This window comes from Rhinatrema bivittatum, chromosome 4 (genome assembly GCF_901001135.1).
Source record: "Rhinatrema bivittatum chromosome 4, aRhiBiv1.1, whole genome shotgun sequence".
NCBI classification, from domain to species: domain Eukaryota; kingdom Metazoa; phylum Chordata; class Amphibia; order Gymnophiona; family Rhinatrematidae; genus Rhinatrema; species Rhinatrema bivittatum.
In genome coordinates this window covers 68,355,098-68,370,315 of record NC_042618.1, presented here as the reverse complement: position 1 = coordinate 68,370,315, position 15,218 = coordinate 68,355,098, and the positions used below count along the sequence as shown (strand labels likewise).

Here is a 15,218-nt window from a genome sequence, read left to right as displayed (position 1 = left end):
TGATGAGACTCTCTTTCATCACCAACCTTTCATTCCTTGACCGCACAGCTTGGATGTTCAATGTTCAGTAATCTGAGATTGAAGATATATTTGTTTCATCCAAACAACCTTCAACCAGGAAAAACTATGCCTTCAAAGAAAGATTCTCTATCTGGTGTCATAACATGACTCTGACCACTTTTCATATGAACCTTCACAGCTTTTAAAATACTTCACCTCTCTCACTTAGATCTCAGCACTACCTCAGTAAGGGTACATACATCTAAGCGCCATAGCAGCTAACCCAATCGCATTTCATATTTATTTATTAACATTTATAATTTGCACATTACGTAGGTAGTGCACAGCAGTTTCATTTCTAAAACATACATAATCATAGTTTCATACATAAATAAAATAAATCACAAATAAAAATGAATAAAAAACATGGAAATATGTTAAATCAAATAGAACCTAAGCTGGTTTGGTTAGCATGCAGGAAAAGGAAAGTTTTTAGTGCTTTCTTAAAGGATTCATGAGATGAGGCAGTAGGAATCATCTCAGGCAGTGAGTTTCAGAGGCAAGATCCAGCTAATGAAAAAGCTTTGTTTATGGTGATATCTAGGCGTGTTAATTTTGGAGTTGGAACTTCAAGATATTTTTCTTGCTTAGTGAAGTTGACGAGTAGGCTTGCATAGACAAAGTGTTGATGCCTGCCAAGTGGAAGATTCCTCATTCAATAATTTGTGAATGAGATTGAGAACCTTATACTGTGATCTCGATGTGATGGGAAGCCAGTGTAACCTTATGAGTATAGGCATTTTCATTCCACTTATCAGTTTGGCAACAGAATTATGTCCAAGTTGTAATAGGTTTGTTGTATTTTCTGGAAGACCTAGATATGAGTTACAGTAATCAAATGCAACCAAAACTAAAGCTTGTAGTATAGCTTGGAAATCTTTCAATTTCCTTAATAAGGATAATTTATAGAATAATGACTTGAGTGAAGAAATATGTTACTTCATTGACAAATTGCATTCTAAAAGTACATCTAAATTTTTGACTGTTTTGATTGGCAATTGTAGGTTTTGAAATGATAGTACTGAAGGAAAAGAGTGTGGGATTTTTAATGGATGATAAAATTATAATCTGAGTTTTTCTAAACTGAGCTTCAATCTGTGATGGTTTAAACAGTGTTTGATGGAATTGATACAAAGTAATGCATGTTCGAGCATGTTGGGCCAAGGTGAAGAATACAGAATGAAAGATTGGATGTCATCTGCGTACAAATTATAATTGACACCTAAGCATAAGAGTAACTTGCATAGTGGAGCCAGGTAAATGTAAATGTAGAAGAAAGCACTGAACCTTGAGGAACTCCTGAAGTGATACTGAACAAAGAAGAGTGAGATAAACCAATTCTGATTTACTGCTTGCATCTGTTAAATATGAAGTAAACCATTCTTTAACTGTCTCAGTTATTCCCGTGGATGTCAGTCATGTAAGTAGTATAAAATGATATATGATGAGCGAAATCCCCTTATACACATAGGGGTAGATTTTAAAAGCCCTATATGAGTAAATCCATAGGATTTACGCGCATAGGTGGCAGAGGCAGGCGCGTGGGTGGCAGAGGCAGGCGTAACAGGTAGGACAAAGATCCGGGGGGGGGGGGGGCTAGATTAGGGCTAGGGGGTGGGAAGGTTAGGGGAAGGAGACTGGAGGTTAGGTTAGGGGGTTGGGAAGTTTTTGGGTACTTGCCAGGTTCATATGGCCTGGATTGGCCTCTGTTGGAAACAGGATGCTGGGCTTGATGGACCCTTGGTCTGACCCAGTATGGCTTTTCTTATGTTCTTAAGTTCCCTCCCAGGCTGCTCCGAAATCAGAGTGGCCTGGGAGGGAACGGGGGAAGGCCGTGGGCTTCAGTGCTCGCAAGTTGCACAATTGTGTACTCCCTTGTGTGCGCCGACCCCTGATTTTATAACGTGTGCACCAGTGCACGCATGTTATAAAATCGGGTGTCCATGTGCATATGCCAGGTAGCGCGCACGCTACTTTTGAAAATCTACCCCATAATATTTTTACATAGATAATATAACAAAATCTCTTAGAAATGTATGTTACATTTTTTTTTAATGAAAAATACATACCACAAAAATACATTAAAGCATTACAAACCTTAATCACAACATCATACAGCATCCTCACACATACATATATCCGAATTCCCCCTCAATCTCCACCTCACCAACAGACCGACTAGAGAAATATATAAAGGAACCCTACAGACCCCACCTACAAAAGCTACACGCCTCATCTCAACTAAAGACCGATCCTTTTCAACAGCAGGCCCAACTATCTGGAACGACATCCCAGCTGACCTCAGAATGGAGCCCTGCCTACCAACATTCAAGAAAAAACTTAAGACCTGGCTTTTCCGCCAAGCTTTCTCAGATACCCATGACACACAATAGTCGACAGAACTTCCTTTAGGAGCAATGGATTTCCATTTTACCCCTAAGACCAGAATAAGAGCCTCCTGACTGCTCTGTTTATACTAATAATGTCTCCGCTATCTCTAGCCTTTCCTTCCTTCCAGCAGTCTATGCCTCCAAGTTTAATTTCCCTGTTAAATGTAACTTTGCTTTTTCATGTTCAACCTTTTGTTTTTGGTTACTGTTCTTGGTTCAGTTCCCCTATTCGATGTGAACCGACCTGATATGGTCTCTACCATGAAGGTCGGTATAGAAAAGTGTTAAATAAATAAATAAATAAATATAAAAATATGATTCACAAAAGTGCAATTCTCAAGAAATACAATTCACAAACATTGGCGTAGTTTATAAGAAAAGACCACTTCTCAAGAAAATCGATGACATATGTATATTTTTCAGTGTTCTCAATATCTTTAGCATTCTTAATGTCTTCCTGTTCTCAACATTCTCAATTAAAATTATGAATCATGTTTTTATAATATGTGATGAATGTATGTGTGAGGATGCTGTATGAATGTTGCGGAAACCTTGTTGATGTGAATCAAGCCATTGGATTTCATCTGGGTAGTCTGATAGCTGACATACTCAATCTCATCATTAAACTAACCAGTTTTTCATCTCATACAACCCAAACCACCTAGGAATATTGGTTGCCAAGGCAACTTTATCCATTTGGATAGCTGATTCCATCCATTACTGCTATGACTTAGCAGGACTTCAGCTAGCAGATTCAGTTAAGGCTCATCAAATACAATCCATGGCTTTCTCTGTTGCTCATCTCCAAGAAGTACCCATTGAAGATATCTGCAAAACTATGATGTGATATTCATGCCAGCATTTACATCCTGTTACTGTCTTCATAACAACTCAAAGTCTGACAGTAGGTTTGGACAAGCAGTTTTGCCATATCTATTCTCGCTGTAGTCCTCTCTCCACGATGGCATCTGGGTTGCTTAATAAATAATCACACCACTGCAGCCCTCAGCTTGGCACTTCCCACATATAATGGCTAATTTAGTCTGCTTATCGATGTAAAAAACATGTTTGCTTACCGTAAATGGAGTTTATCACAGATAACAGGATGAGTTAACCAAGGAATACCCAACCGTCATCCTGGACTACACAGCTGCATTTAGCTCTGTTACTGACTGAGGAGGTTCATGAGGCTTTACCTGTGCAGGAACTCCTGCACAGGCTCAGTAGAGCTCTACAGCTTCGAGAGACAAGTCTGTTTGGTGCTGCCAGATGATGTTGCCCACATATAATGGCTAATTCATTCTGCTATTTTTGAAAAACATTTGCAATAAGCAAATGTGCTATCCTACTAATCTAGGTCTAAGGTTTCTCCAGAAAGAAAGAGAACTGAAAAGACACTTCAGTCCTCTCCCTTAGATTTTCAACACAAAAATCCACAACAACTCTAAGGGGTCTCCAATATAGACATAGAAAACAACTATTGCAGCATATCAGCTGCTGTGGCATAGATCAAGGGTGAGCAAACTATGGTCCATGGGCCAAAACCAGCCCATAGGTGCTTTCCCCCCCCCCCCCCCAACTCGCCTAGCTTACCTGAAAACTTCATGATCTCGGCCCACTACTGCTCTGCCCAATAGCAAGGCCTCAGTCCTGCCTCCATGACATCAGCAGCTTCTTGCCTGCAGCTTGAGCTCCCAGAACTTGGGGACTCTGCGTCCTGCAGCAGTGGAAAGCAGAGGAGGAACCAGAGGATTTCCACTGTGCAGGAGCCACTTACTTCCAGCGCTCAAATGGAGAAGTTGGTACGCTGCTGTTGGGTCCGCTGGAACTCGGGCAGGCATGGGAGGTGAATGGGGCTTGCAAACAACTGTGGGGAAGGAGCTGGGCCAGCAAGAGAGAGAACTGATGTGGCACAGGTATGCAGTGGAAGTGCAGGAGACACCACTGCTGTTTTCTTTAATGTTCAGGTTTTTCTTTTCTGTTGGGGAGCCGAGGAAGCCTGCAGACTGCACAGTCAAGGAGAGAGCTGTCTGGTGCCTGTGTGTGCTGGCATGGGAGGGGGAGCATTAGTGGTACTAGACTTGGTGGTCTTGTGGAAGAGTGGAGCCTCTGGAACAGAGGCTAGAGCTGAGCAGAACTGTAGCCCACCCCTCCATTTGTTAAAGCCAGCAACCGCTGAAACAGCTGTGAAGGGGGAGAGTTGCAGGGAAGGCACCAGGCCAACAGGAAGAACACAATGCTGCATGCGTTGACAGGGACTGCATAGGGCCTCTCTTAAAGGGGAAGCAGCCCATTGAAGAGAATGGAGGAGGAGAGACAGCTGTAGATTATGTGGCCAGGCAGCCTCCTGTTAGAGAAGATCATCAAGGTAATGTGGGTAGGGGGGGGGGGGATCCTGGGGTATGGCTGGAGAGAGTACTGTGGTCAGGTAGAGGAGAGGGGTTCTGGGGGGTCCAGGAAAGGAGTGTGCTGTAAGGGGTCCCACCTCTCCCTCACTCTGTGATTAGAGCTCTAAGCGGGGCCCCGTCCCCACTCTGTGACTGGAGCTTTGAGGGGGAACTCCTGTGGCGATACATTAAAAAAAAAAAAAGTTTGCCCACTCCTGACATAGATGATGGTATACACCTTTCTCCTTTTCTAATGGCATAGCTTTTCTACAAGGCAACACTTTTGTAGAAATCCCATTGGGGCACTGCGTCGGCCAAGGGTATGCCTGGTCACATCTGTGTTACGGAAGCATTCCTGGACTAGAGAGATATATAGGGCCTTTGCTGATGCTTCATACTAACATGAGAGATGTCACCTGTACCTATCTGACAAACATCCTCTCCTTTCAAAGATGGGGCAGTTCAACTATCAGCAAACTATTACCGCTGTGGACACACAAAAGTAATGGAAATGTGATACTTAGTGGCATGGCTACCATTCTGTGTAGCAGATGCACTGCAGGAAGTGGGGGAAAAACTTGCAACACTGGTGCTGCAGCCTTTGTAATCAGACTTGGGGGGGGGGGGGGGGGGGGAACCAGGTGACTGTGTTTAGAGCCAAATAGCTGACCATAAGCACAGCAATTATGAGCCAATAAATATGGTCTTGCAGGATTCCTAGCAGGTCACACAGGCCCACGTTAATTGGATGAAAGGGCTGTCAGTATAAAAAGTGCAGGTGGTGGGATTTCCTGTTCTCCCTAATTAAGTCTAATTAAATGTTTATATATGCGCATAGCCAGGTGTTTTGCTTTCTCTCCACCCTTCTTGAGCTAGGTTGTTCTGTAAAGTGCTGAATTGAGCTAGCAGTGTGTGGAAGGATACTAAGTAATGAAAAATGAAATGTCATAGTTGTAGAACATGGAGCTACTGTATCATTTTGGTGAAGGGAACAGTCCTGCTTGATGTGAATTACAACTCATAATAGAGTGATGACAGGGAAAAGCATACAATGGGGATGAGGGAGGCTTTTTAAAAAATCAATTTTGCATATATGTGTTCCTTCTCTGACATCTGTAGACCATTCTCTATCATGTCATTATGAATATAATTTTTTTACCCATGTTTTCAGGATTTCTATTTCTGTTTCTCCATTGACTCATTGATTCCTCTGGAGTTGGTCCTGTGTAAATGCTTTTGTGTGTAGTTGCAGGAAGTGGTGATTGTACTGTGAGCAAGCATTTTTTGCTTTCTGCTTTTATCTAAGTTGGAATCTTGGTGTGAAAATGTTCGTTGTGCTTCTTGCACCCAGTTCTAGATGTGGTGATGTCGAATGAGTGGTTCCATGAGGTTTCTCTGGTTAAGTCTGAATGCATCCAAGTTATCCAGCTAAGTAAATAGTGGGAAAAATTCATACTGATAACTTTGAGGTGTTCTTGGGCAAGCCAAACTTATCTGCATAAGTTAGCCAGATAATACTCATATTCAGTGTTATCCGGCTAAGTTATCCTGATGAGTTTAGGGGGGATTAAGTCTGGTGGCCTGTGAGAGATTTCTTTAAGTTACTCAGCTGTAGTCAGAATAGAGCTGGATATATTAAAAGTTATTTGGGTAAGTTTTCCTAGATAGCAATTAACTAAGTATATTCAGCAGGATTCTAAATAGTTGGCTACAAGTGATCCAGATAATCTGCTTTATAGGATCTGCCAGGCATTAGCCTGGCACTTGTGACCTGGATTGGCAACTGCTGGAGGCAAATATGCTGGGCTTGATATGCCTTGGTCTGACCCAGCATGGCATCTCTTATGTTCTTATAATTTTGCTGCTCATCAGCCTGCTGAATATGGACCCGTTAATACCCAAAAAGGGATAATGAGGACATGAACCTGATGTCAATTGGCATAGTTTTGTGCAGTATCAGAAATATACTCTCACTCTGAGGCTTATGAAGTCCTGACAGCTAGGATGCAATTTGCATGGAACACCAGAAAGTAAGGCTCTTGCTTTGGTTGGACTAATCAAGCCATATGATCAGAAATGCAGTGTTACTTAAACAAGAGGCAGAAAGTCAAGCAGCACAGTCAAGATACTGAAATATATTGATCATTGTCACAAGTGTTCTGCTACTCATTGTTCTAAATTAATTGGTTCAGTTCTAGTTGCTGTACTGATCCTGGAAAAAAACTGGAGTCTTAGTAGATTGTGAGCATTAACTGATGTAGTAATACATAAACTTTCAAGATCAACCAGGCCCCTTCTAGAACATTCTGTAGGAACATAATTTGCCATACTGGGGCAGACCAAAGGTCTGTCAAGCCCAGTCTGTCAAGCCCAGGATCCTGTTTCCAACAGTGGCCAATCCAGGTTACAAGTAGCTGGCAACTACCCAAACACTAAGAAGATCCCATGTTACTAATGCTAGTAATAGCAGTGGCTATTCCCTAAATCAACTTGATTAATAGCAGTTTATGGACTTCTTCTCCAGTAACTTATCCAAACCTTTTTTAAAGCCAGCTACACTAACTTCCCTAACCACAACCTCCGGCAGTGAATTCCAGAGCTTAATTGTACGTTGAGTGAACAAATTTTCTCCGATTTGTTTGAAATGTGCTACTTGCTAACTTCACAGAGTGCCCCCAATCCTTCTATTATCTGAAAGAGTAAATAATCAATTCACATTTACCCATTCTAGTCCTCTCATGATTTTAGAGATCTCTGTCCTATCCCCCTTCAGCCGTCTCTTCTCCAAACTGAACAGCCTTAACCTCTTTAGCCTTTCCTCATGGGGAGCTGTTCCATCCCTTTATATTTATTTATTTTATTTAACGCTTTTATATACCGACATTCGTATGATCCAAATACAGATCCCTGAAGCACGCCACTGTTTACTTTTTTCCACTGTTTCCTGTCTTTTAACCAGTTTGTGATCCATGAAAGGACATCACCTCCTATACCATTTTTTTGTTTTCTTTGAAGCCTTTCATGAGAGACTTTGTCAAATGCCTTCTGAAAATCCAAATACACTACATCTATTGGTTCACCTTTATCCATGTGTTTTTTAACCCCTTCAAAAAAGTAGCAGATTTGTGAGGTCCATGCTGGCTGTGTCGCATTAAAACATGTCTATCTATATGTTCTATGATTTTGTTCTTTAGAATAGTTTCCAATTTTTCCCAGTACTGAAATCAGGCTCACTGGTGTATAGTTTCCCAGATCACCCCTGGAGCCCTTTTTAAATATCAGGGATACATTGGCCACCCTCCAGTCTTCAAGTACAATGGATGAGTTAGTGATAGCTTACAAATGTTTACTAATAGGTGTGAAATTTCATTTTTTTAGTTCTTTCAGAACCCTGACGTGTATACCATCCAGATCGTGGGTACATTTACCAACTGACTTTGTATCTATTCTGAAAGGGAAAATACGAGCACATGTTGCCTTTGAAAATTGCCCTGAGAAAAAAAGTGTCCACAGAGCTGTGCATGTGATTTTGCTGCTGATTTTGAGAATCTAATCTACGCATGTGGTTTCCCTCCCTCAGCCCAACTATGCCTCCCTCTCCCGAGCCTGCCAACATTTTTTGCCTGGATAAATATATGGGTGTTGATTCCTGCACATATTTTTAGTTAGGTGGGGTTTGGGTAATTTTCAAACAGCCATTTTGCCTAGGTAAATCAATATTTATCCATATAAATGGCTTCTGCAAACTTTTGTCCCTATGTATGCCTTTCTAAAAAGAAACATGCAACTTTGCTCTACTTTATTAACTAACTAGCAGGCCGATACAGTACAGTGCGCGCCAGCGTTTGAACGTGCTAGCGTTTGGACATACTAGCTTTACGCCTTATTCAGTAAGGGGTAATAGCACGTCGAAAAAGCGCATCCAATCCCCCCCCCCCCCCCCCCCGAAACTAATAGCGCCCGCAACATGCAAATGCATGTTGCGGGCGCTATTAGTTATTCCCGCGTGATTCACTAAGTAAAATGTGCAGCCAAGCCGCACATTTTACTTTCAGAAATTAGTGTCTACCCAAAGGTAGGCGTTAATTAGTGCCGGCACCGGGAAAGTGCACAGAAAAGCAGTAAAAACTGCTTTTCTGTACACCCTCCGACTTAATATCATGGCAATATTAAGTCGGAGGTCCCAAAAGTAAAAAATAATTCAAAATAATAATAATAAAAAAAATTTTTAAATCGGCCCGCGGCTCGCGGGTTGAAAACCGGGACACTCAATTTTGCCGGCATCCGGTTTCCAAACCTGTGGCTGTCAGCAGGTTTGAGAACCGATGCAGGCAAAATTGAGCGTCGGCTGCCAAACCCACTGACAGCTGGCGCTCCTGTCCAAAAAGAGTCCCTAGCGCCTCTTTTTACCATGGGCCCTCATTTAAATACTGAATCGCATGCACGGGAGAGCGGGCACTTTTACTGCATCGGCCTGTAGGGAAGGATGAATTTTTAGTAGTGCATCTAACTGCAAGGTTGCTCACATACTTTAAAGTGTGCACAACATAATCAAATTTTGACTCACAGGGTACCTACATAAATTGTTTGAACACTAAGTTGTTATGCAGCTAATTATGCATGTGTTGCTTTGCCTATTTCAAAATGATTGGGGGAAAGCTACCCGATTTATCTGCATGCCAGTTCCACATGTGCTATATGAAAAGATAAGTTAGTTGTCTAGATTCAGAATGACCCTGGATTGTCTTTTTTTTTTTTAATGTACATTATGATCTCAGCTTGTAGTTACAGGCAGCTGAAAATCATCTTAAGTGACCAACCTGTACGCGTATCTCTTTATTTTTATGTGCATAGGTACTGACTAAGCTTTTGAAAATTTACCCCAGAATATTTACAAATTTTTACAAATGGGGCAGATCATGAACTAGCCTTCATCTTCTTTAGCTAAAGCAGATTTTAATTTAGGAACATGGAAGAAGAGAAGGTTAGGTAAAGGAAACACGGACAGACGTGAAAAGGAGTCTCCTAGGGAGTCCTAAAATAAAAATCTTTTTTAAAATAGCCTACTCAGTAAATGAGAAAATAATCTGAACTACTCATATTCTTCCCTTCCCCATCCTCTGGTGAGTCTTGTGTTTGTAATCCACTCAGTCCTGTACTCAAGTTTATTCTTACTCCCAGGCATAAAACTTAAAACTCCATTTTTCTCTGTTAGGATTATAAGCTTTCTTTTCCCTCCATAGATACAAAATGGAAGAAAAGTCTTAGTAAATCAGGCCTTTACTGTGCTGGCTGTGGCTCTCCTCTGCTGCACTGGAACAACTAATCTGACATTTTTTGGGTGTTTGAATTTAATGCATGCCAGTTTCTCTCAAGAACAAATTATCTGAGTGTATTTCTGTGAACCGTTTTTATGGTAAATGTTGTCAAACTGAAAACAAGGGGACAATAAAAAAACAGCCATTTAAGTGTAATTTACTAACATTTTGAGGTCTTGAACACAGCCTCTTCATTGTGCAGCAAAACAAATAGTACTATTCAAACTGTATTTTAACAATTTATTATTCTGAGAATCCCTGGGGCAATTTGTTTTTAAATTCTTCTTACCTTTAATTATAGTGTATATTATTATAGTCCTCTATTATGGTGTTTCTCAAGTCACTCCTGGAGTTCCCCCCATCTAGTCTGGTTTTCAGATTATCTATAATGAATATATGTGAGATTATATTTGCATAGACTGCCCCCACTGTATTCAGCTCTGTCTCACCTGTATTCATTGTGGATGTCCTGAAAATCAGACTGGATAGGGAAGCTCCAGGACCAGCTTGAGAAACATTGCTCTGGCGGTCTTTTTTTTTTTTTTTTTTTCTGGTTCACAGATTATGGGGTGGTAGCATTTATGTATGTATCAAATCCAAATTGATGACTGCATTTGCATGTTATAGGCTCAGAGGAATGTTATAATAGTAGTAGCTTTTAGACCAGAACTTCCCAAATCTGTCCTGTGACCACACAGCTACTTGGGTTTTCTGGATAGCCACAATAAATATGCCTGAGATAAATTTGCATATGCAGATTTCTATCATGCATATTCATTGTGGATATCTTGAATATTCAAAAGGCCATGGGGTACTTATCATTTCTTTCTTACTACTTTTCTTCATTTCTTTTCTGTTTTGAACACTTCCAGCTACTGGTTCCAACTGCAGTCTTCCCATACCGAACACTGAAAGCTATGGATACCTAAAAAGGCCATATCAATGTAGATACCATGCTGGCCTGTGAATTTTGCTCTTTTATATTAGAGGAACTAGATTCTTTTTCCTAGTTTATGCTCACCTCATTTACAGGCCGATGCAATATCAACATGTAAAAAATGTGCATCCAAACTTGGGCGCACGTTTTTTTTGAATGCACACACATCTACCTGTCCTGGGCGCGCGATGCAATAAGCAAATGAGCTGCCACGCTAAAAGGGACACGCAGTGGTGAGCTGCCACGCTAAAAGGGACACGCAATGGGTAATTTGTGCATCCCTAGCGCTCTATATCAAGGGCTCAGGAGAGGTGTCTGTGCTTCTAGAACAGCATTGGCCAGAGCTCCCTCCCTCCCCACCACTGGCAGGATTGTTCCTGATTGGTCCTTTTCACTGACACTTTGCCAGTGAAAGGACCAGTCCCCTTTCAGGACAGCTTTCTGAAAGGGGATTGGTCCTTTCACTGACATGTGACAATGAATGGACCAGTCAGCAGGAAGAGAAGGAGTGAATAAATTAATATCAAGAGCCCAACAGTTAATATTAATGTATCCACTCCTTTATTCACTGCTGGCAGGGGTTCTGATTGGGCCAGACCATGGGGGTGCTGCTTTCTGTGGTTCCCCCTATTAGGAACCATAGAAAGCAGGATTTTATTTTTTTGTTAAGCCCTTGAGGGGGATATAATTCTACTTTCTGTGATTCCTCCTATTTAGTATAGCTAGGATACTAATAAAAGGATTCACAGACAGCAACATTTTTTTTTTCATCAGTCCTTTAACGCCTGCTCCCGGACAGGCATTAAATTTGCAGCATTAAAATGGGTGCCATAGCCATGCAGCAATTTTTTTGAATCGGGTGTTAATGGCTAATAGCCTCATCAACATCAAATTTACATGTGATGAACGCTATTAGCCACGTGCTGGTTTGGACGCGCATTTTGGATGTGCTAATCCCCTTATTGCATGAGGGGTTTTGGAACTGCGGCCAGAACACACATCCACACATCCCACATGAAAAGCTATGTGCTCGGCCAAGTGCACTGTATTGCATTGTCCTGATAAAGTTCTTCCTGCTTATCATTCCTGACTATTTAGCAGCAGTGGCTCCAACCCTGCAGGTGTAAAAATGTCCAGAAGAAGGAGCTCTAGCTCAGGACTCCCCAAATGCAGTGCTCAGGGGCTGTAAACCAGTCTAGTTTTGATGATTTCCACGATGAATATGCATAAGATCTATCTGCATGCACTGTCTCTGCTGCATACAAATGTACCTCATGCTTATTCATTGTGGATATTCTGAAAACCTGACTGGTTTACAGTCCCTCGAGGACTGGATTTAGTGACCTGTGCCCTAACTACTGAGAAAATAATGTTTTGGTTTTAAAGTTCTTGTCTAGAATACATTTTAGCACTTTTTACTCTTTGACATAACCCTCTTCTGGGATGATTTGTATCACGATCTCTTCTAAAATTGTTCTACCTTGTCTGGTTTATAGTAATATTTTTAAAGTTCTGAATTACTGTGTACAGAAGATATCAAGTGAAAGTTTGTGTGTATATAAAATAATAAATGTACTTGCATGTTTTGTGTATTGATTAATATACAAAATAATTCCTATTTATTTATTTGTCTCTTACTGGAAAATCCTTTATTTTATAGCAGTCATTAACCAATGGCAACAAGAATCCAAGGAGAAGGTGATATCCCAGTTGTTAACCCATCTGCCTTTGCTGAAACCAGGAAACATAGAAGCCAAAGTGGAGTACATGAAATTATTGCCTAAAATCCTGGCTCATTCAATTGAACATAACCAGCATATAGAAGAGAGCAGACAGCTTTTGTCATATGCTTTGATACACCCTGCCACATCTTTGGATGACAGAAGTGCTTTAGCCATGTGGCTTAATCACTTAGAAGATCGCACGTCAGGTACGTTCAGCAGCCAAAGCAGAGGTCGGTCCGATTCTTTGGACTATGGGCAGACACACTACTATCACCAAAGACAGAACTCTGATGACAAACTGAATGGGTGGCAGAACTGTCGAGACTCTGGGATTTGCATCAGTGCCTCCAGCTGGCAGGACAAAAATCCAGTGTGCGAAAATGGACACATCTACTCCTCCTCCTCTGTTCCTGCAACCATCAACACTATTGGGACTAGCGCAAGCACAAGTAAGTACAGCAAGAACACCTGAACACTAACCATTTATGGCATGTCCTTCTCCCCCAAGAAAATATTTACTTGCACTGCTTGTAACTTTAGAAGAGGAGCCAGTTTTAGACTGGCTGTGGAAATCTTATTTAGTACCTGCGTTACCCAGAATAGTCTTTTGATGTTTGGTAAGGGCAGAGCCCCCAAAACCATTTATAGGAACACATTTCTGAAAAATTGTATTTTATATTATACACAGATTCTACGAGCTTTAAGTTAATGGTTGCCTGTGTGTCTGTTCATGAACCCGTGAATATCGCCCATACAATAAGCAGCGTATTGTGGAACAAAACATTTTGCTTTAATAATATTTTGCTGAACCAAGTACACTACAAATGGGTCAGTTGATTTTTCACTCTCTGGTCCCCATTCTAATTAAACCCAATTGTTATTTGCTGCAAATTAATTTTCTTTGGGAAAGGATCACTGGAGAAAATAATAATAGAAAAAACTTTATAGTAAATATAAGTTCTTTTGCTATGTGTTACTTTTGTTTGATTTCCTTTTCTCATCCCTTCTCTTTTACCTCGCCCTTTCTTTTCATGTCCATTCTCATTTACTGTAAAAAGTTTTCCTTTGCTGAGGTGAGGACAGGGAAGGGGGAAAACAAATAGAGTTATACTTTTGGTTCGCCTGTCTTCTGCAGAACAGTTGGATCATATATTTTAACCTGATACTGCACAGTTTGTCATTCTTAAATTATATCCCCTCTGCTTATTGGCCAGCAGAATCAGTTTAATCCCTTTGCCGTAGGAAATAGCTGGCAACTTGTCATGCGCGTATGTGTGAAGTCTTTGGTGTATGCATCAGAGCTGCTTACTCTTGTGATGTCATTGATGTAAGCAGTCTGTTGCATGAAGTTTGATGTACAGTACTTCTTAATACATGAAATTCAAAATAGACTTCCCCATTTTGGTTTCGAAAAGGCGAGGCATGTGTTAGTAGCTTTGTAGAGAATGCAGTTCCTTGCTGTAAAAGCAGATTAACTTGTCAACAAGTGGGAACTCATAAATAAAAGAAACGGTGGGAGTAGATTTGTTATTAAAAGGCTTCCTTTCCCAGTTCCCTGGCTGAATCAACAAGCGTCTTTTTACTTGTCAGCACAGATGGAGGATTGACACAAATTTTCAGTGAATTACCTAAGGGATATATATTATGTGCCCTGTACATATGTGTCACAGTTTGAGATGACATGATCCACCAGAAATAGATGTCTGTGGCTAGTCATTGGGTGAGCTTTATCTACACAATTCTCTGGGAGAGCTTTTTCTTTTCATGCTATCCTCCGTCTATTGCCAGACTATTCCAAAGTTCCATCAGTGGAGTATTTAGGCATGATAGTATGGTATGACCAGACTGATATAAAATAGTTAACCTGTGTCGTAAAGGATCTAATCCTATGGTGAGCTCTTCCTGTATTAATTTCCTTTGCTAGTTTATTTGTGAGAGGAATTCTCACAGAAGTGTCTGTTTTGCTTTCTTTTTTTTTTTTAAACCCTGAGGTATATTTAAGCCAGCGCATAGCAATTATTCTGTTAGCCATCACCAATCTGGAAATGATGAAAAAGTAATAAGCTTTAAAAAGACAGCTACTATTAAGACTTCATCACACACTACCTACAAAATGACACTTATTGAAGTTGTGTTTTTCACAAGCATTTTTACTCATTCATTATAATCTTTTGTCAAGTTTAAAAATTACCTATGGAGAATTAGGCAACCCTGAAATTTTCAGGCAGGAGTGACAAGTGCTGAAATATGTCACTATGCCTAATATTTGAATATATATATATATATATATATATATATATATATTAGGGATGTGAATCGTGTCCTCGATCGTCTTAACGATCGATTTCGGCTGGGAGGGGGAGGGAATCGTATTGTTGCCGTTTGGGGGGGTAAAATATCGT

At 40.7% G+C, this 15,218-nt stretch overlaps 1 protein-coding gene across 6 annotated transcripts in view; it reads left to right on the top strand.

Moving 5' to 3' along the window:
* SAMD4A (sterile alpha motif domain containing 4A) overlaps nt 1–15,218 on the top strand; it is a 337,199-nt gene that overhangs the window by 158,347 nt on the left and 163,634 nt on the right. For all 6 annotated transcript variants that reach the window (XM_029598286.1, XM_029598289.1, XM_029598285.1 and 3 more), the window contains one exon: nt 12,753–13,265. In XM_029598286.1, coding sequence (XP_029454146.1) covers nt 12,753–13,265 — 513 coding nt within the window. The remainder of the gene's footprint in view (nt 1–12,752; nt 13,266–15,218) is intronic.